Here is a 21,666-nt window from a genome sequence, read left to right as displayed (position 1 = left end):
TGTTTTACCTGCTTCCCTAACTTATCTTCTTAGCAACTTACTGCCGTGACTTGTAATCAAAAACAGCCCAGTCTTACAATGTAACGTAATTTCCAAACAGCAATGAACTGGGCATGTAAACCATATTGTTCTGATTATGCTTCATCTCTACAAAGAAAGAAGAAAAAAAAGAAAAAAGAAAGGAGGGAAGGAAAGGAGGGAGGGAAGGAATGAAGGATGGAAGGAAAGTAGAAAAAAGAAAGGAGGGACGGAACGCCAAAAGAAACAAAGGAAGCAAGGAAAGAATGATAGAAGGCAGGAAACAGGAGGGAAGGAGGGAAGCAAAAGAAAGAAGAAGCAAAAAAGAAGTTAAGAAAGGAACAAGAGAAGGAACAAAGGGAGAAAGAAAGTAATGACAGTAGAATGAAATAAATAAACAAACAAACAATAGAAAGATAGAAAGGATGGAAGGAAGGGAGGAAGGATGGAAAAATTGAAAAACACGAAGAAATAACACAAAGGAAGCAGGAAGGAAGGAGGGATGAAGGACAAAACAATAGAAGGAAGACAGAACAACACCAGTTAATATCTTATAACGTATCATTTTGAGTCAACAGTAACACAAATTATGTTACTAAACTGTCACTTATGCAGTTTTTGTAGGAGAAACTTGTTAAACATGCTAATACGCATGTATTTGTAAAATAATGTCAGTAAATAAGGTCAAATAATAGAAAACAGTAACCAGAACAACAGAAGCTAATCATACTCCTTCATCCAGTTTTGTCTCTTTTAGAATAATTTTTCAGTTAGAACGTACGGCATGGTTCTGCACTGTACTGATGAATGAAATCAGTCCACTCTGAAAGTGAAAGTCTGTGTGTGTGTGTGTGTGTGTGTGTGTGTGTGTGTGTGTGTGTGTGTGTGTGTGTGTGTGTGTGTGCATGTGTGTGATCCCTCATCACACATTGTTTGCCTAATACATCTTAAACCACTCTTCCTGTTAACGTCCGACCTGTGAGAAATGCTGCAATAACACAAGACTGCGGTTTCATTTTCTGGTTTGAGACTAATAGGGGAGGCCCCAAATTCACTACTTCGCACATGACATTTGGAGAGATGCCCTGAGCACATGTGCATAAGTAGGAGCAGCATGAGTGCAGGGCATAGTTTTAGGAGGTCCATTTGATATGCTCCCACACACAGACACACGCCTACACACACACAAACACACACACAAATGCACACTGCTGTCGGGTGATTTATTAAGCTGCTCCTGTTAATTCTTAATAATCCTGAGACTTTCACACCCCATTTACCTTGCTGGTGCTTTTGGCTGATCCACAGGCTGCATATTTGCAGGAGCACACACACACGCACACGTGCACACTTCTTGCTCAAGCTCATACATCCACACTTGCACACATACAAGTACACTCACACTTGGGTCCGCAGAACAAAGGGGCTTGGGGGCCTTTATCTTTGTTGCCAATGTTGAAAGTAGAGAGAAAGAGGGGAAAGGAAGGGGCGGAGGACAGGAGGGAGGACCGGGTGCGTGCATTCCCGTCTGCAACTATAAAAGCAGTTCTCTGTTAAACTGAACAATCCATCACAGCCTTTTTGGGACAGGGTGTGGGTGGAGGGTGTTGTACTGGTCCTGTGACGGTGTTTAAATGATGAGAGATTTTTGCTCTAATTGTAAGTGAAATTGGTGCAACTTTCCTGAGACATGCTGTTCTGTGAGTTTACTCTCCCTTTTTAAAAAAAGGCTATGTCTTACTGAGAAACTCCTTTTTTTTTCCAGGTAAAAAGTTGGAAGAAACAATTGCTAGCATAAATTATCGTGTGCATACCTCATAACACAGTGGGAGTCAGTTTATTTTTATTTTGTCAACTTCACTTATGTAGCTACGCTTACTCTGGTAAGATGTAAATAAACAGAATCAGTTGAAATAGATTCAAAATCTTTCAGAGTCATTTCAAGCTGAAATTCACAACATCTCTTTTGTTTAAATGTGCTCTGATAAAGAAAATGAATTACCAGTACAATGCAGATTCATGAAAAGGCCCCTTTCTTAAAATTTCCATTGAGTTTAATAGATTGCTTCTTTTCACAACTACTTCCGTCACCCTCTCCCTTCAGCCTGCGCGATTCCTGAAAAAAAAGTCCCTTTCTTTCCAGATGTGGGGTTGGTTCACATTAATACATGCAAGAGGGATGGAGATGAGAGGGAGGGATGGGGTGATGGGGAAAGAGAGGCAGGTATGATAGAGAAAAGGTAGGTCAGGAATGAAAGAGGAGGGAGCAGGGCACATTAATCAGAATAAAAAATGGAAAAGAAGAATATGGCTGGTGGTAAGTCAAGAGTGAAGCTGAGAGAACAAAGCCATCTGGGGCACAAACAAGTCCTGACATGGATGCTGTTCATTTAACCATGGCTGATTTAAAGCTTTCTTAAAGAGTTTTTTCCCCCCTTTCCCCCCTCTGTAATAAACTTTGTGCTGGCCACAGTCTGATCAGGTACAGATGATAGCAGGCAGCATGGATTTACAGCCAGATCTTCCACAGAAATAAAGATGTCACACTCTGACAGGTGACCTGCTGGGACCCTAAAACTATGACTAGGATCATTTCATTCTGGTGTGAGTGGGCGTGTGTGTATGTAGGCGTGCATGTGAGTGTAACTGAGAGAACAGAGAGTACGTTCAGCCTGGTCACTCTCAGGGTCTGTGTACATCTGTTTAATGTCGAGGTACAGCTCTTAATGTTGACTCATTATTATTTTGCTTGTTTCAGAGAATAAATCTAAAATCAATACAATACTGGCACAAAAGAGGGTTTTCTTTCATTGTTTGTTGTTTTTTTTAAAGTATTCAGGATGTTATTGCACTAAATGTTTTTAGTCCTATGATATGGGAATTTATTGAAATCTTCCTGTTGTAGGTAAACCTGTCATGATCGTCACCGAGTACATGGAAAATGGATCTCTTGACAGCTTCTTAAGAGTGAGTAATAATTAAAAACACACTTATGGAATTTTAATGCACTGAAGAGGTACAAACCCAAACCAGTTTTGCAACGAACAATTAATGGCTAGCTGAAAATTAAGAAACATTCAATGTCAGCTTTGTCATAGGTTCTTGTTTTATAATTTATGTAAGTATTATTTATATTTTATATATGAAACGAATTAGGACAGTCAGCTAATATAGTACGTTTTAACACTACACTATAACACATTGCACTGTAGACACTATAAAGTACCTGAGATATGCTGGTTTTAGCAGATTTCTTTCAGCTGTACTCTTCTTACACCTTGTCAGCGAACAAAATATTTTGAACTGCTCTTTCAGCCAGGACTGAATGTGATTCTTGCCATGCCTCTGTCTCTTACAGAGAAATTGACCTGCCTTACTGAAATTAGCCAAAGCACGGCAGCCAAGCCGCAACACTGGCATGAAAGCATGTGTACTAATGCCTGTTTTAGCCTTTTTCCACATGCGTCTGCAACACACGTAGACAAATCCAGGACGTGTAGCTGTTGTCTGCCGACGTTTTTACAGAGGCCTGCACTTCATCATTGAAAATGTGTCATAAACACACACGCACGCACACGGAAATTCATAGCTTTGCGCTTTAGCTTATGTCTGTGTTATGAATCTACAAAGCTTTGAAGTGACTAAACCAGGTGTCCTGGCCACTAATGGTTCAAAATGAAGTGGAAGGTCTGGTTGATTTTTAGAGAAAAACATACTTATTATACACTCAGAATAAGCCATTTCATGTGAAAATAAATCTTTATCAATGTATACAGACAAGCCATACTAGCTACAAAGAGCCTAATGAAAGCCTATTGATAGATAGTTTTGAAAGAAAAATGTAAAAGTTACTTCAAAAACTGTCACCATGCAAAATTTACATAACTTGCAGTTACTTGGAAGAGATGATAATTTAAATTGAATTTAAAAACATAGAGAAGAATGGATGATTGCCTTAAACAGACAACACAGACACATAAACCATAGGATAACAGTATTTATGCTCAAATTCTAAATGGAATGAATTTGACAATGCAGGGCAGCAGAAGATACAAAGAGCAGCAAGAACAGACAAAATGAAAGCAGTATGGATACTGAGCACAAAAGGACAGATCTTCCTAAAAGAAAAAAAAATTCATATGGCTTTCCTCATGTTTCCTCAGTTTATATTTATCTCATATCCAGATAGTAGCAGCAGATCACAGAACATATATGCCTAGTTATGAACTCTTGCCAGTTTGAATCAGTGTAAACACCGCTGCTTGCCAGTGCAAACAATAAAATGTGCTTTGTGTTTACATCTCACCCACTATATGTTTGACTGCTGCAACTCAACACCTGGCAAACATTTGGCTATAAAAATCCATTGGATAATGTGCCATGGAAATGCATTATATCCCTTTTTTCCACATTATATGATTTTCTGATGAATATACAGCGTTCAAACATATATATATGTGGATGCCAGTTTTCATATTGTCTATGTGTGTCATCACATATGTAGCATATGAAAACTGCTCCACAATAACAGCAGTGATTTATTTAAAAAAGAAATTCATTTTTATGGTCTAATCCTTATTTCCATACATTACTCTGTATTTGGCTCTGGGATTTCATAGTTGAAACGAAAGATGAGGTACATAATGTCAAAGGTGATTTTTAAAGGTTAATGAAAATCCTGTGGACAGTAATGCAGAAAAGTTTCATTTTATGCAAATACCCCAAAAGGTCAGATTCCCTTTGTGTACTATATAATGTATGTTAACGTGTAACATAAAGGGAAAAGCACGCTTTTCTTTCTTTAATTATTTCTTTTATCTGTCTTTTTAGAAACATGATGCCCAGTTCACAGGAATCCAGTTGGTTGGCATGCTGCGCGGTATTGCTTCAGGCATGAAGTATCTGTCAGACATGGGTTACGTTCACAGAGACTTGGCCGCTCGAAACATTTTGGTCAACAGCAATCTGGTGTGTAAAGTGTCAGACTTTGGCTTGTCCCGGGTGCTGGAGGATGACCCGGAGGCTGCTTACACAACTAGGGTGAGTTGGAATACAAATACAAATAAAACATTTAAAGACAACACTGTTTTATATAAATTCTATATACATCCTCTCCAGCAAAAATAATCCCCCCACCAAAAAACACACACAGTCAGGTTTTAATTTTTTGGGGGGGATGTCAATACAAATGGACAACACACTCCATCCTCTTCCGGTCTTTGTCTTTGTCTTTGTCATCACACATACACAGACACAGATACTGTGCACCTGTTCCCCTCACATATCACAGCAAGGGTGAACGACACTTAAAAAACTAGTTGTTAAAGGGCAGACATAAATCCACATATCCCAAACTGGAAGGTCATAGGGAAGACCATTAAAGCCCCATGTGCCATAAGACGATGCGTCTCATTGAGAAGAATATAGTTGGGCTTTGCCACTGTCATTTGCTTTCATAATGTGACAGAGGTTTTTACTTCTTAGATTTAACTTTTTTCAGATAACTTTTTGAGGTATCCTGCATAATCTGTTGGTGTCTGTATACAACAATGGCAGGAACTGCCTCTTGAGGCTGCAGCTAGTAGAGAAGGCATCTACTGGCCAGATCTATTGGGCTGATTGCAACTTATAAAAGCCGTTTGACAGGCTAATAAATTCTGAATTGGTTGCTTTTTGGTGATACACAGTAGTTGATAAAGTTCATCCTTTAGGAGGAAAAGCACCGATACTTTCAAAAAGTATCATGTCTCGCTTTTAGAGGCATATTTAAAAGGGTAAGTGCCAAGAAGACAATTTCAGACATTTACAGTGCTTCTTACGATGATGGAAAATATGTGTTTCAACTTACCTTGGAAATCCACTTAGGATACTTCCCATAACGATGTAATAATAGCACATAGGCAATGGAAAATTAGTATTATGAGAAAGATCATAAAAATGGAATCCTACAGATGGTCTCCCAGTAAGTTTGGGCAATTCAATTTTTCAGAAAGAAGTGTATGCATGTAATTAGATTTGCACACCTGTGGTGAGAGAAGCTCTAATTGCTCTGTTTGTGTCTTTGCATCTCTACATCCTGAAGAAGCATAACCTGGTATGCATTCATGTATTTTTAATGTCATTAGACCTGTGAAATAAAGGCCTTTGATTGCTTTTTTAAACCTACCTTGAGTACCAGAACCTGGATGTTTTATGCCATTTATTGATTTATTGATTTCTTTCCACTATTTCCATTATATTTAAAAAACAAATTATCGTAAAAGCATTTCTTATTCGCCTTAGCATTAGATGCTCGAATTGAAACACACCCAGTAGGCAAATTATGATCCAGACACTGATCTTAACCTTTGGAAGTGTCTGCGTGTGTGGCCATTCTCAACTGAGGAATCTGTGGTCTTAACCATGCGTGCAGCCTTTTAGACAGAGTATAATTTTCTGGCTGAGAATGGCTTGTCAAATAAACAGTCAGTGTGCCGTTTGCCTTTCTCCCAGAAATTCATAATCTGAAATAATGAGACAGAATAATAAACTCTGCCGCATTAAAGTAACTGACAATGCTAGCACATGTGGGCTTCAGTGGATTTTTTTTCTCTCCACTTCTTTAGTCATTGTTTTTTAGGAAAAATCAAAAGTTTGTGGTCATACGTGCATGTTTACATGCATGTGCGTCCCACGTTTAAGGGTATTTCTGCACATTTTAGACTTTAATATCTTTGTGCAGCAGCTGGGTATGGTATAGGTGCAAGAGCAGAGTGTATTTTCTTGTTTATATTTATAAAGTGTTTCTTTGTAAACTGCTTTATGTGTGCCGCCATTTGTTGGCTGTCTGCATTTCATTCTCACATACATTCCCCATTATTTCCATAACCTTCAGTATGGAAATAGTAATAGAAGAATGTAAAGTTTAGAGTGCAGCATGTGTGACTGCACAGCATTAGGCAAAACCCAGCTGATTGGGCCAAGGTTTCTGTTAACTTTGGCTACCATCAGCCTCCTATCCTATGATCCATTTTGTTCATCTGTCTTGATTTTTAGCTAAAATGACAAATACAGCTACACACTCTAGTAAGGGGTTATCCAGGGCACCTTGGATTATAATTTGATGAATGGGTTTTTCTTTCTGGCTTTAACTTTCTTTAAGACTGATGATAATCCATTTTGATTAAATCTTAATATAATGTGTTTTGTTACAATAAAGTTCAATGTCCCCTTATGTGACAGTTTAAAGTCTTTTTTAGAAGTCTTAGACTTTTTTTTTTTTTGCCAGTCTGGGAAAACAAATTAATTAAAGACAATGAAATGAAAGTAGAAGGTAAAAAAAAGCTTATGCATGGCCCACCTTTCTGTGAGGAAACATGAACTTTAGACTCTTCCAGACCACACTGGAAAAAAATAATAAAAATATTATTTTTACAATTGTTACAGTTTTGAATCTGAAGCTGTGATCTCCACACTTAAATCCAAACCACAAAGCCCACCAGGATTTAGGGGTTTCAGAACAGCCTAAATAATATTCATAAGAAATATTCTTGCATCGGACACAAACCTGCACCTCAGATCCAAATTCTGGTTTTCAGAAATTTTGCTCAAGAATGCATCCAGTTTTAAATATTTATATCCACGAGCAGTACTAAACTTTGAAATACTATTTTTAAAAACTTTTTAAAGATTTTAAGATGTAATATCAAAATTATCCAAAAAAAAAAAAAAACACAATTTCAGGTAGAAAATTAGTTATGCTCAAGAATTATTGATGTTTTTCAATGACAGATTGAATGACTGAAACTCAAAATGAGCTCAATGAATGACCTCTCATTGTCTGCATTTCAGGGAGGTAAAATCCCTATTCGGTGGACTGCTCCAGAGGCTATCGCCTACAGGAAGTTTACATCTGCCAGTGATGCTTGGAGTTATGGCATTGTGCTATGGGAGGTGATGTCATATGGGGAACGACCATACTGGGAGATGTCCAATCAGGATGTAAGTTCTATTTATTTGCAAAAATTGCATTCCTTTAATAGGTACACATCCACATCTGCAGGGCTACCACCTTTGCACATTTGACAAATTTCTGTATCTCAGACGAGATACAGAAAGACGTACTCTAGTAAAGTATTCTTATAAAACTGAGAAAAAAATCACTTACTATTACAATGCATTTTGTTCTGAATATTATCTGCCTTTTTTCAAATGCTGTCCGTGTTGTTCCTCATAAAGGTAATAAAGGCTGTAGATGAAGGTTACCGACTGCCCCCACCCATGGACTGCCCTGCCACCCTCTATCAGCTCATGTTGGACTGCTGGCAAAAAGAGAGGAACAATCGGCCCAAGTTTGAGCAGATAGTTAGCATCCTGGATAAACTCATCCGCAACCCCGGTAGCCTCAAAATCACAGCGAACACCACATCCAGGTATCAAAGCCATCTTACGTGTATTTGTTTTCATTATCATTTTTAGGTGCTTGTCACTTGCATATATAAAACTTTACACTTAAGAAAATACGAAAAAAAAAACCCCAGAACTGCTGGTCAAGACCATGCAAGGCTGGTGAATGTCTCTTAGTCTTGAATGGTTTCTAAGTTGCTCTTTTTTTCTCTTCTTCTTTTAATTTTATTGCCATGTACTAGACAATCCAGTACTCTATTTTAGGTCATATAAAGTTCTGGCTGGTGATCACTAGACATATTATCAGCATATTTGTGAAAGCTCTACTTCTCAATAACATAATTTAACATTTTTAATGTCATGAAAATTTGGGATGGGGAAGTTTCTTTCACTCGTCTTACCACCTGTACACAAAGGAGCTCAATATAAACACCGCCTATTTCTTCTGCTTGTAAGATTTAAACGCAAATTAGCACCACTAGAAAATGTATCAGATATCTTTTCTGATATTTTCAAAAATGTTATCTTATTTGTTTCTCACATTACTTTCTTTTTTGCCCTTGTTAATGCTTTGTTCCTTGCCTTTATTGAATCAGTCATTTTCTCCCAGGGGTGTGTGGGTAAGCAGGGCAACATACACTTGTCAGTCCTGGGCAAGAAGGGATACAGGCATTGGGTCTGCAGCAGACGGCCATGGTATTATGTAGACGTCAAAGCTAGTAACATTGACTAATGATTTCTTAAGAAAGTGAAAATAGGTCCCTTGGAGTTTGCATGTAATTTTCCTGATTGGCTTTTAACACTGGGTGAGCACAGGCTGGCCGACAGAGGCTGGTGCGTTGATTTATGAGAACTCTCTGTGCGTATGTGTGTATGTGTGTGGTGGCGGCGGCAGTTGCACAGCGGGAGCAGCTGCACTCAGCTCCACACACCTCGTTTGTCTCAGGGCTGTCCTGGCTGGCTAATGCAATACCCCCTCCTCCACAAAGCCCAGAACAAAGCCTGTGAACCAAGTAGAGCATCTGGAAACTTCGAGGGTGGGACCTGGTCAGTTTACTCTTCCTGCATATGGATGATGAGAGAGTCAGAAGGCCAAGGTTGACTGTCAGGGGCTAATTATGGGCCAACTGGAGTCCAGTAGAGGTTAGAAGCCATTGTGTATCTGACTTAACTTTCAGGGTGTCTAAATTACACGAGATTGCTGCAATCGCACTTTCTAAATCAAACGTAGGTTTTTTTCTGCACAACAAAGCATGCCAATGGCTGCTTACAGTATTACCTTTAAATACATAACACTCAAAATTTTATCAAATCTAAAATATTTATATAGAGAATATCTCAAATATCAACCTTTATCCAAAGAGGCCAGGAACATAGGTTGGATAAAAGGACTTGGGAAGCAACAAGGATTGGTGCCTGGACTATGCTTGGCAATTGAAATGGGCAAACATTCAACTGTGAATGGAAACCTGATAGTAGAAAAGAACACAGGCATTTATCACAGAGAGGTATATGTTGATGAGAATATCTAAAAAGTCACAAGTATGAAAAACTGGATAGAAGTTAAATAGAATAGTTGCCATTACATATGATGAACAATACTTCAATTCAGTTACCAAAAATTCTTAAACTGTTAGCACAGACACTACCAAAACGCCACAGTGAAAATAAATTGAACAAAGAATTCGAAGCACAGTCACGTATTGTTGCTGAAATCAAATCAAAATGTCAGTTTAGCTTTCCTCAGCCCACCAGAGTACTGGTTAAAACTACATGATATCATCCAATTTGGCAGTGGCAGCAAAGGGCTGCAACTGAAAGGGCTAATATTACCCCTAAATATCAGTCTAAACTGTCCTTGAATTGCCTTGGAGCTGTCACGGTTAAAGGTAATTTCATTCCCTTTTTTGTGAGCTCAAAAATCAGAAGATGGCATAGTGCTGATTATTTGGAGATTAAAACAAGGAGAACTACAGAACAAAAAGGGAAGCTTAATGACAGCGAAAAAAGGGAATATGTAACCCGACTCCCTTTCTCTCTGATGTAGTCATATTTTCGTCTATATTTTCAAGTGGGTGTTTTGTGCTTTGATATATAGTATTAAGTAGACATTACCCCCCCGCCCCAAACCCCAAGTCTCAGACAGATGCTTTTTTTATGATTTTCCAATTCATCACATATCTCTGTTTCCTCACCAATCATTGTGTCTCTTGAGCTGCAACAAGATGTTGCTGAAAATGTAACAACAAAGGAAACATTGAAAATGATAAGGGAAACGAATCAAGGTCATCTGCAGTTTACCTCTCAGTGGAGACAGCAGAAGGGAAAAAATGAGACAAAAAGAGGAAAAAAGATCAAAGATACAAAGAAAAAGGGGTGTAGGAGGGGAGGGAAGAAGATCAATAATCCTGAAAAAAAGAATTTTTTTTTATAGCCCAAAACTTTAAATGGAAGATAGTTATCTTTTCTATATCTTAATTGATTTTTCCTGATTTGTTTTCCAGCAAATATCAGCAAAAATCTCTATTGATTCCTCTTTCTCTTTTTTCAAAAAGAAGTAACACATATGTAAAATATTTTTTTAATGGGTTTCTACTGTCAGAAGATTCACATATTACTTTCTTTTTGTGCTCATGCAAACCACCCCCTCCATCTAGCCCTCAATTCCCTCCTTTGCAGACAAACCATCTTTCCAGGGGGTCCTGGGGGCCCTCAGCATTTTGACAACCCTCTGATCTGGCAGGAAAAGACTCAATCACTGTAACAGCACCCACTCCACCACCTCAAGTGCATCTTTTTTTCTCCTTCTTTTTCTTCTTTTCTCCTGTCACCACTTGGGATACCATCTCAATAATCTCAATGTGCCTAATATTTTGTTGGCTTAGTGTGCTGTTTCTGACACCATTGCTCAGTGGGAGCTATATGATTTTTGGTTCTGGCATCATTGTGATTATAGTTTAATTATATTATATTGATTTAATTAAAGAAAATTAAATCAATAAAATACATTTTAATTAGAGCAGGTGAAGAAAGCACGTAACATATCTTATGAAATTATACCTTTTTTTCTGTAGGTACACAAACCCTGGCACATTTAGAGTGGCTTTAAACTTCCTTGCCAATTTCCAAGTCAATTAGGCAGAGGTGGACTTTCTGGTATTCTAATGAGTTTGTTTACAGTGCTATGAATAGTTTTCCCCAAGGGAGCACTATCTGTTTTTTGTTGTTCTTTTTTTTTTGTCCTGCTTTGCTGTATTCCCTTGAGCGCCATACATATCTTGGCACAGGTGTATTTATCTGATCTTTGTGACAAATGCAGTGTGTCCTTAGTTTCTGGAACCCAGTTTTAGATGATACTCAGAAAATCAAAATGAAAATGCACAATGTGCTACTACTGGATTGATTATTGTGTTATGAGCTGTAGTTTGACCTGATATGGTTTGGCTTTGTTTCCCGTTTGCTGCACTAATGTGCTCAGGTTTCACAGTAGCTGAGGGAATCACATTTGTATAAACATGAGTTGCGGTATCTGAAAGTCGACATTAATAAAGCACATTGTTTCCTTGGGCCCTCTGCACTCTCCAGCTCTAATGTACCTTTCTTACTCTCTGTGAGTCTTTTTACCCGTCATTGTTCCTCAGCCCCCCTCTCTTTGGCAAACATCAATCAGAGCTAGTCACAACAGTGCCTGCAGTTTTTCCTTCACCCTCTACTGTTGACTGAGCATTTTAAAGCCCAACGCAGTGCATTTAATATGATTTGATCCAATTGAAACCATCAAGTCTAATCAAATCTAATGTTACGTTCTGCTGCATGGTACATCTGCTACAGGAAATAATGACGGAATTAGCCAGAAACATTGCTAGCTCAAAATAATAAAAAAGGACAGTGAAGCAATGACTGCTGATGATAGCATGAACAATGAACAAAGGCTGATGTCTGTTGTGAAAATGCAGTTGCCAAACTGTTTCTCAGACTGCTAAGCATGCAGACCATTTTGCACACACACTCTGACATGTCTGACATGCTCCAGACTCTGTAAATGGTGCAATAGTGTATGCTTGAAAAGACAATATAAGAGCATACACCCCAAAAAAATATACTTTATATATGCTTTGTATATATGTTATATATACATAGTTGTAGGACTAGTTCACTGTGACATCAGCTGGCTGTAGATAAAACAGAAACTGTGATACCTGGTGGTGTTTATTCTCCTGTTTTCCTTAAACTACAGTATGATGTGAACTCTAATGACATCTAGGACATGGAAATCTTACAAGTGGTTCATCATCACTTATTGATATGTTTGCTTCTCCCTTGACCGCTTGTTTATTCTTCTCCTCTCTGTCAGGCCAGCCAACTTGCTGTTGGACAGAAGCAGTTCAGAGGTCCCCTCAGTGGGAACGATGGGCGACTGGATGGATGGAATGAGGACCTTGCCCTGCAAGGAGGCCTTCTCTGGGGTCAGCTACAGCTCCTGTGACACACTGGCCAAAACCTCCACAGAGTAAGGCAACAACACACACAGACACACACATTAGGCTTCTTTGCCTATTCATGTCAGCAGTGTTTACAGGGCCCAAGTATCAGAGGTAAGGCCCAGGAATTTGAAGAGACTCTTGGTGAAGAACAAGCACACACATTCTCTTGTTCTCACTAAGTAAAGAAAGCTATAGAGCCATTACTAAAGGTGTCCAGATGAGACTCATGGTAACTCATAAAGACAGGTCTTTAGCTATGCTTTCAAGGCTGCAAGTATGACCAGAGGGGAAGGTGAGAGCATTGAAAGAAAGAGAAAAAAAAAAGAGAAATCAAAAAAAAGAGAAAGAGAGAGAGAGAGGGTAGAAGAGTTGTGAGTTCCATGAGGGAATGGGAATAAGAGAGAAGCTATTGAGAGAGAGAATGAAAGGGGAGATTTGACAAGATAAAAGAGTAGCGAGAGGGGCCTTTGAAAGAGAAAATGAAGGCATAGCTGTCAAGTAGGTGTGCAAAGACATGGCACTCTCTGTGCTGTAAAGCATTAAAATGCAAAGAATAGAGCAAGGATAGATTGCTCGAAAATTATTTGGCAGCCACATCCAGAGAAATCACAACTGGCGAGCACACAATATAGGACCTACAGTATGTTCACTTGGTAAGAAAGTAGGTCCTACAGTGTGTATTGTTGTTCGGTCCCTTTCTTTCCCTCTCCCTGTCCTCCTTTTTCCTCGCTCTGTTGGCCTGCTGCTAGTTTAATTGATGTGGAATGTGACAGAGTAAATAATTGGACATTTCTAATCACTGTGATCAAAGCAGCCATTCTCTGCGTTGATAGCAGTTGTGGGGGCAATTGGGGACTGGTGGTCAGTACTACAAGCAGTTGTAACTCAATAACTGTACAAAGCAGGGAGTCATTAACTGTGTTGGGCTTAATATGCTGGAAAGAAGGATTGTGTGTTGTGCATGAGTTTAAACTATGTTAAATTGGTTGGAGCTGATATTAAAAAAAGCTGTTGTTTAGCAGACCTCCTCACAATGCCAACTGTAGACTTCATTGACTTGTAACTGGAACAGAATAGCTTTTCCTGGAAATATTATACGTAATGCTCTGTACTACCTTAAGACAAGCTCAAGTGTGTTTATTTTCCACACAGAGCGCTTAATTCTTGCTGTAGAGGAAATATATACTTTCAGCTTCCTGTAATTTTTATTATGGTTCTTTTCTTGTGTAGGAGTACTACACAAAATGTTTTTTTCTCTTCTCTTATAAGTCACTATCCAATGTGATAAATAAATGTGTTTAATCTATGAAAAAGTTATCTTAAGATGTTATATTTAGTGCACAGACTAGGTGGAAATCCACAATCAGTATTGACAAAATACATCAAAGACAAATTGCACTGAAGGAATCGTGCACTAAACATATTATATTGGTCTACAATGCCTTTTCAGTGGCTAGATGCTAAATTGGATCACTGCAGTATTAATCCACTGAAGGCTTCATCTAAGGCACCTAAGCTCAGCTACAAGGCAGAAGCCTTGGCTCAGACTATGAATTGCACTGTATAGATTTCTGTATTGATCTGTACAGTCTTAATCTAGTCCTTGATATTCAGCACAAGGCCTGGCAATGCTCTGACCTCAGAGGAACAGTTATCATACTCGGCCGCAGTGTGCTGAGTCATCTGTTGGAGTAATTGATTAATCCTTTTTCAAGAAGAGAAGATGGACTGACATATAAATACTGCATCATTTGGAGTATTTTTTTCACCTGTACACTGTCGATGTCAAAATGTTTTCAAATCATTTTAGGATCTTTTTTTTTTTTTACAATGTGATAGACACACAAAAAAATAAATCAGTATACAATATAATCACAATCTATACACTTTATTTTTATTACCCATTAAAGAAAACATTCTCATGGCAGACAAGTCATCATTGATGTCTTGTCTGCCACAGAGGTGAGATAAGCAGTTTGTGTTTATTCTTACAAAATGTGCTAATACCACCCATAACAATAATATCTAGTTTAATGTGTTAACATTGCTGGGCCTGGCTGTTTCTCAGTAGAGTGGTTCTGACGGAGGTCCACGTCACACAAGCCACTTGCCCAGAATGGGAGCCATCCATGGGGATCACCACTCTCTAACACCCAGCTCCTCTCCACCCTACTCAAGCTCTGGATGGTGGGTGGAGGACCAAGGCCTAGGTCTAAGATCAATAACCTCCAGAACCACTGATGGGCTTTCACTTGTCTGACCTTTGAAGGGATAGTTAGTTTTTATTGAGTGGTAACTTCATCCCATTTTAGGCTGTAATTATAAAAAAGAGTAAAATGCAACATGTTCTAAAACAGGACTACTGATTTGGTGCTCAAAATACTAATACAGTGTAAATGTTGATTAGTATTTCACACATAATCAGCAGTAGATGCTGGTTTCAGCCTCTTTTGCATGCTAATGACCAGAAAACAGACAAAATGAAAAACTTATAAATTACAGATTATTTATTTATCTTTTTTGTTGCAAAGGTAGATAGTTGTAAACCCAAGTATTGTGTCAACTTGACAACAGAAAATAATTTGTATAATCAACACTGAAGCAACTATCCCTTAAAATCGTCACACAAAGTAAGGCAGAATCTGTAATTTGGATCACTGTCAGTTTCTGGGTTTTCAAATTGTATCTATATTTTTTAACTCTATTTCAAACTAAACTTTCTGCTTGCATATGGAAAATAAAAGCATTGTTTTGATTTTTTTAAAAAGCTCTAAAATGGCTGAAAGAGTTTCTTGCAGTAATGCCATAATCCCACTGCTTCTACTAATACAATACAATATTTAGGAGAAAAGAGTCCTAACATGTGCTGTGATTGCTGTGTACTGTAAAATCAATACTCTGTGTACTGCTTTGTATGTATTTTAAAGCTTTTGGTAGTGTATGTTTATTTTTGAAGAAATGGTGCAATATTTAAATTAAGCTGACTAACTGCTTTGTCTATTTCAGGTTTACACTGTATAACACTCTTAACAACTGTATTCTAGTTAACTCAAGTGGTCTTTTCTTTGAATGCATGTAAAGTAACCAACCTTCTAAGAGCTTTTAAGAGTATTAACGCTTTAACAGAACCAGTTTATGAACCAGTGTCGTGTTCAACACATGTCCCTGTGCTGCTCCTCTTCACAAAATTATGTGTACCTGTCAAAGAAATCCAGCTTAATGCAATGCAGAAGAGTAGTTCTGTTCTGCCACTGTGGCCCTCGCATTTTATTGTTTTCTACCCTGACAGGGTCATAATGGCAGCTGTCAGTGAAGCCTTCTGGGAAATGCAGTCCTTTGCAAATGACAGGCGCACAGGGAAGCGAAGGGAGCAACACTGGGAGCATGCCACTATTGTCACACGGATGTCACATTTACTATCACTAACGCACACGTTTCAATTTTTTTCCTTCCCATCTTTCTCTCTGTCTGATTTTGTCCCATTTTTTTTCAACCACACTCTGCCCCTCTCTCCCCTTTTCTCACTTTTCTTGCAAACCAGGGATCTAAAAAAGGTTGGAGTGACTATTGTAGGACCGCAGAAGAAGATAGTGAGCAGCTTGAAAGCCCTAGATTCTCACAACAAGAATGGCCCAGTACCTGTTTAAAAAAATGGACCCGACAAATGAAAACCACCAGAGACCTATCTGTTGGTCTGTGTTGACAGACTGTGTTTGCTAATTGCACTCTAACACAGTGGCTGCATATTCAGACTGAAAATGGCGGAAAAATATGGCATGATTCAAATGATGTCTTTCATTGTTTCATTTGAAAGATGTCCTGGCAGAGAAGTGGAGAAGAGCTCAGTTCAGTTCTACCTGCTAGGTAACTGGCTGACTCAACCCTCTGCCCCTCTGTGCCCATGTTGAGTTGCCTTACAGACTAAGAGGGGGGTAGAGAGCAGAGAAAAGAGAAGAAGGTCAGAGAGACCTGATCAGGAAGACAAAGGAGAACTGTACTGGGATGCAGGGCAAGGACTGCATTAACATATAGCCGGACGTCTCCATGATTATGGCTTACCCACAGCACGCCCGAGAATCAGCCTGTAGTCCAAGGCAGTGAAACAACTGAAACACCTTGCAAAGAAGAGTACGACGGACAGCAGCAGCTGTCCCACTTGTGGAGCCCTCCTGGAGTGAGGAAGTCTGAAGCGTGAGATTTTGTTGCAACTACCTTCATTTACCGTCTCTATCCATACGAGATCTCAGCTGGAATGGACACACCGAGATGCTAACCGAGCCATTTTACTCTGTAGCTCTGATCTATAGCATTTGCATTCAGTAGACATGTCACTTAAAAGCAATAATGATATAATCAGTGGAATAATTTCATTGTATGGAAGCCATGAGTCTATCACATGTAAAATGTATTGAATGCTGTGCTTTAAAAATAACAGGGGCCATAAATCACTTCACCCACAGATTTTTCTTTATGGTGACATCTGTGTTCTTTGTGCTTATGAACAGATATTGTACAGTTTTAGTGCAGTTCTCCCTGTAACCCCTTTGTGTGAAATCTCAGGATGTATACTTCCTTATGTTTTCTCAAGCAAGGACAAACTGATGGGAAAAATGGAGCAAACTAGAACTGAGAATTCAGGTTAAGAAACATGTGCAAGAAAAGGGGAAACAGAGGGATGATGATGAGAGAAAACAAGTAAAATCAATGTCAGCCCTCTGCTTCTGCTGTTGATGTATTGCAGAAGTGTAATATACTCAGAGCTCATGTTTCTTCTTTAGGGAAGACAAGTTAGCATCATCAAACTCCCACAACTCTCATTTTCTTTCTAAAGAGTGGAATTTTTGCCTGTGTAAGATCAGTTTAGTAGGTTGAGATTAACACTGCCTATCTGAGGTTATAGTCCAGTAACTTAGGTTTGAATTCATAATTTATTAATAAAAGCCATTTAGGAGTCGTCATTTTGTTTGATTGGAAAAATTTGTGTAAAAAATAGTTTGTTATATTGTAAAATTAACTTTAACCGATTATTTTTGGTGTGTTTAATGCAAAAAAAAAGTTGAGTGCCTCTTGTAGTTGGACTTGGTTTTGGTTTGACGTCAAGAAAGTCTTGGCCTTCTTTCTCTGTTCTCTTTGGGATATAGAGTTGGTTATTACCTAAACTAACTAGATTTTGCCCTGAAAGAGATGCAGCATATCTAATAGATGATTGCTTTCTGAGATAGTATCCAAGTACGTCATATCTCCAGTATGGGCTTTCCTAAAAGCACCTTAGAAGACCTTTGTACAGTGAAGTACTTTACGATGCTAGTCTCCTGCTTTGATGTCACCCAGTCAATCCCTCAGTGCAACATGTACCCAGATTTTTTTGAACTGGCACTTTGGTACTTTGTGCTTTTGGTTGGGTAATATGTAACAAGAAGGATGCAATATTTAAGTTTCTTCAAGCACTTAGTACGCAGTATTGCAGCACTTTGAAATGAAATGTTATTGCCTTGGCGCTAGATTAAACTTGTCTAACAGATGGGGTGATTTTGGTGCTTTTGGGAAACCCAGCCTTGGTCAGTCTGTCAGTCCTGTCTTCTTTTCTTTGGTCTACCTGTGGATGCTACTGTTGCTGCTATGTGTTTTAATTAGCATGTACATAATGTAAACCATTGTTATTATGGCAACTAGCACTACAGATCCCACTATATGTACATGTCCATCCCTTTTTTGTACAAATGTTTGTATGTATAAACGCCTGAATAAAAATTGTGCAACATTTTTAATTAAAAAAACAGAGAAAAAGCATTTGTATTTTATTTTATCTTGTTTTGAATTATATTTGTCAGCTTTGTTTTTTTTCTACAATAAAAAGGCAATTATGATTACGTTATTTATTTGTTAACATTATACAGTGCATTGTTCGTTTTTTGGGGGGGGTGGGGGGAGGGGCGTAGAGTAAATACTGTGTCAATGCTGTCTGTGTTTTGGTTCTAGACTTACTTTATAAAAATGACACAGCTGAGAGAGCAATACTGTTATGAGCCCTATATCCAGATTCCTAAATTTATGTTTCAAGTCTGATTCGAGTGTCTGTGTGAGAGTTTATGTGTGGAAATGTAGATCGCCTTGTCTACTAATGTAAAATGATTTGTAGTGGAAACATTTATATTTTTATAATAAATATTCTCAAAATATTTTCCAAAAAACGGATGATGACAGACCTGCTCCTGTGTTTTTTTTATTTGATCATGTCATAGTCATGCAGGCCGACATTTTTTTATTATGAGCGCATGATTCACATGTTAAATAGATCACAAGTGGAAGTTTTTTAAATCTAAAACATTATTAAATGTCTTTTTTTCTTTTTTATAATTTTACACCCAAGAGAATTTTTAAATCAGAATTCAAGCAATCCCAAAATTAACATTTGAAGTATACAGTCTAAATGATCACTGATAGACACCATCAAAAACCGCACTCATGGAACTGGTAATAACAATCTAGGGTACTTTACAATAAGAAAATAACTGAACCTTTCCTTTATTTTAAACTCAGTAGGTTTGTGAAATGTAAATAAAAATCAGGTAATTTATAATGTAATTAAAATACACAGAATCAAAATTCCAAATTAAAGAAATTATTAGATCTTAGAGTTTAATTAGAGTTGAGAAAATGTTATTATATTTAACTTGGTTTAGCTTGTTAGTTAAATAACCATTTCAATTTAGTTCTTATAACCATGATGTCCTATCTATCTCCCCTCACCCCAACTGGTCATGGTCCATAGCTGCCTGTCCCTGATCCTGGTTGTGCTGGAGGTTTCTTCCTGTTAAAAGGGAGTTTTTCCCTCCCACTGTTGTCAAAGCACTTTCTGAAAGGGGGTCATGATTGTTTGGGTTTTTTCTGTCCATTGTTCTTTGTATTATTGTAGGATCTTTACCTTACAACATAAAACGCCTTGAGACAACTATTGTTGTGATTTGGTGCAACATAAATAAAACAGAATTAAAGAGAGTACACGTGTGTCACATTAATTTTCAAGAAACTTTAACTGCTGGAATGAGTTCAACATGATGTTATAAGAACATATTTTACCAGCAGGTGGGGTATCAGGATGAATCATACCTTTATTGGAATGGTTAACGAAGAAATCAGTTTCAAAACTATGATTGATTGATTGCAATTGATTTAAAAAAAGACACACAGATATATGCAAACATGACTCTGCCACTTAAATAGGAATCTCAGATTGATAAAACAAGCCAGCAATTTTGTAATTATTCATATTCTGTCTTTGATATCTACCTATAAACACTTACTGGGATAAAAGAATAATTCCATGTGTGTATATTAAACAAAGTATTAAGATTCCAAAATTCCCCAAACCAAACCAAATGATGTATTTTTCCCATTGTATCAATGCACACCAACTTTTTAAATAAACAACTTTTAAAAAGCTTACATTTAACATTGAAACATTTTGTCATTAATTTGTAGTAATCTGTCTTTTACTAACATCCTGTCTGTTATAGGTTTGTCACAAGACACATTCCAAACCACTTATTACTCTACTCATCCATGCTGGACCCACCTCTTCCACATCCTCCACATCTGTTAACCAGCTTCCCACCTCTGCCTCTGTTTTTAATCTCTTCCACTCTCTTCCTTGTGTCCACAGCCACATCTAATAAAGCATTTTGCTTCCGATCAACCATGGTTAAAGTTGATTTGTTTCATGACTTTAATGCGGAAGATCTGTATTTTCTCTCTATTTTTTTGCTGACTGGGAGGAGATGAGATGTGTCAGAGAGGGGAAAGAGTGATGGTTGCTCTGCTCAGTGTTGAATGCTGACACTATCCAGATGGTCCCAGGCAGATGTGCACAGTGAAATAAGAGGACATTGCCCTCCTCAAACAATGAACACAGTATGCTTGACACCGCCACCAATTTTTCTCGTTTTTTATCTGGAAGACCTTTGTGGCACTGAAATCGCAAGGGTGATGAGAAAAAACAGAGGGAGAATGAAAGTGGGGGAGGTACAGAGAGTGAATGTTAACAGATTACGAAGCTACAGACCAGAGGATAGAAGGCAGGTGTGCTAAACATATGATGCCGGTGGTAGTTCTGCCTAAGCAGATAAGAACTTTTCAAACAACGGCATACTATAACGGAATAATGCAAGAGAAGCCAACAGTATTCATCACCCTGCTTGGCAGATACAGAAAGCACGGTTCCAGTTGGAGAGTAATGATAATGAGAAAACAGAGTCATGATGTGTAAAATTAATTTCTCACTTTGAGCAGGGGTAACATGCAATCATGAAAAATACAGCTTTGCAGTAACATGCTGGTCCTCTTTCTAGGATCTGCCAAACACCACTGTTTCCATTTGGCCTCAGACATTTCAGAACAGTCAATGAAACTGTTATTGCTGTGGTTTTCAAATCATCTCCCCAACCCTGTGTGTTAGACACCAGGACAATGAAGAACAATAAAAAAAAATGTTTTATGTTGACTTGAGGCCAGTGTTTTTAATCTGGTGTCAGTCATTTTTCCATCATCTTCATGGGTCCGTAGTTTGTGTTTACATTTTCTGCTGAAGTTGTGGTTAATTCTTGAAACTTTTTGGTGTACACATCCTGTGGAGCTTTTGTAGCCACATAAATACAGCTGATGGAAATTAACCTGATTCTTATGGAGAAAGAGTCCTATCCTCCCCATGTAGAGATATCTCCTTCCTTTGAACCCTGTTCTGTGGCCTACCCTCATCGCTCTGTCTCCCCTATCTTCCCTT

At 38.2% G+C, this 21,666-nt stretch overlaps 1 protein-coding gene across 6 annotated transcripts in view; it reads left to right on the top strand.

Moving 5' to 3' along the window:
* Nucleotides 1–19,068, top strand: part of epha3 (eph receptor A3) — a 97,398-nt gene extending 78,330 nt beyond the window's left edge. For 2 of the 6 annotated variants that reach the window (XM_063499590.1, XM_063499589.1), the window contains exons 12-17: nucleotides 2,924–2,985; nucleotides 4,849–5,058; nucleotides 7,849–7,998; nucleotides 8,236–8,429; nucleotides 12,758–12,913; nucleotides 16,429–19,067. In XM_063499590.1, the coding sequence (XP_063355660.1) occupies nucleotides 2,924–2,985; nucleotides 4,849–5,058; nucleotides 7,849–7,998; nucleotides 8,236–8,429; nucleotides 12,758–12,913; nucleotides 16,429–16,534 (878 nt within the window). In that variant the 3' untranslated portion in view covers nucleotides 16,535–19,067. Of the gene's footprint in view, nucleotides 1–2,923; nucleotides 2,986–4,848; nucleotides 5,059–6,100; nucleotides 6,113–7,848; nucleotides 7,999–8,235; nucleotides 8,430–12,757; nucleotides 12,914–14,955; nucleotides 15,075–16,428 lie in introns of all 6 variants that reach the window. The other 4 variants (XM_063499593.1, XM_063499591.1, XM_063499588.1 and 1 more) reach the window with 4 other exon arrangements.
* The last annotated feature ends 2,598 nt before the right edge of the window (nucleotides 19,069–21,666 follow it).

The sequence above is a fragment of the Pelmatolapia mariae genome, linkage group LG16_19, assembly GCF_036321145.2.
Source record: "Pelmatolapia mariae isolate MD_Pm_ZW linkage group LG16_19, Pm_UMD_F_2, whole genome shotgun sequence".
Lineage (NCBI taxonomy): Eukaryota > Metazoa > Chordata > Actinopteri > Cichliformes > Cichlidae > Pelmatolapia > Pelmatolapia mariae.
This window is presented reverse-complemented; position numbering and strand designations above follow the sequence as displayed.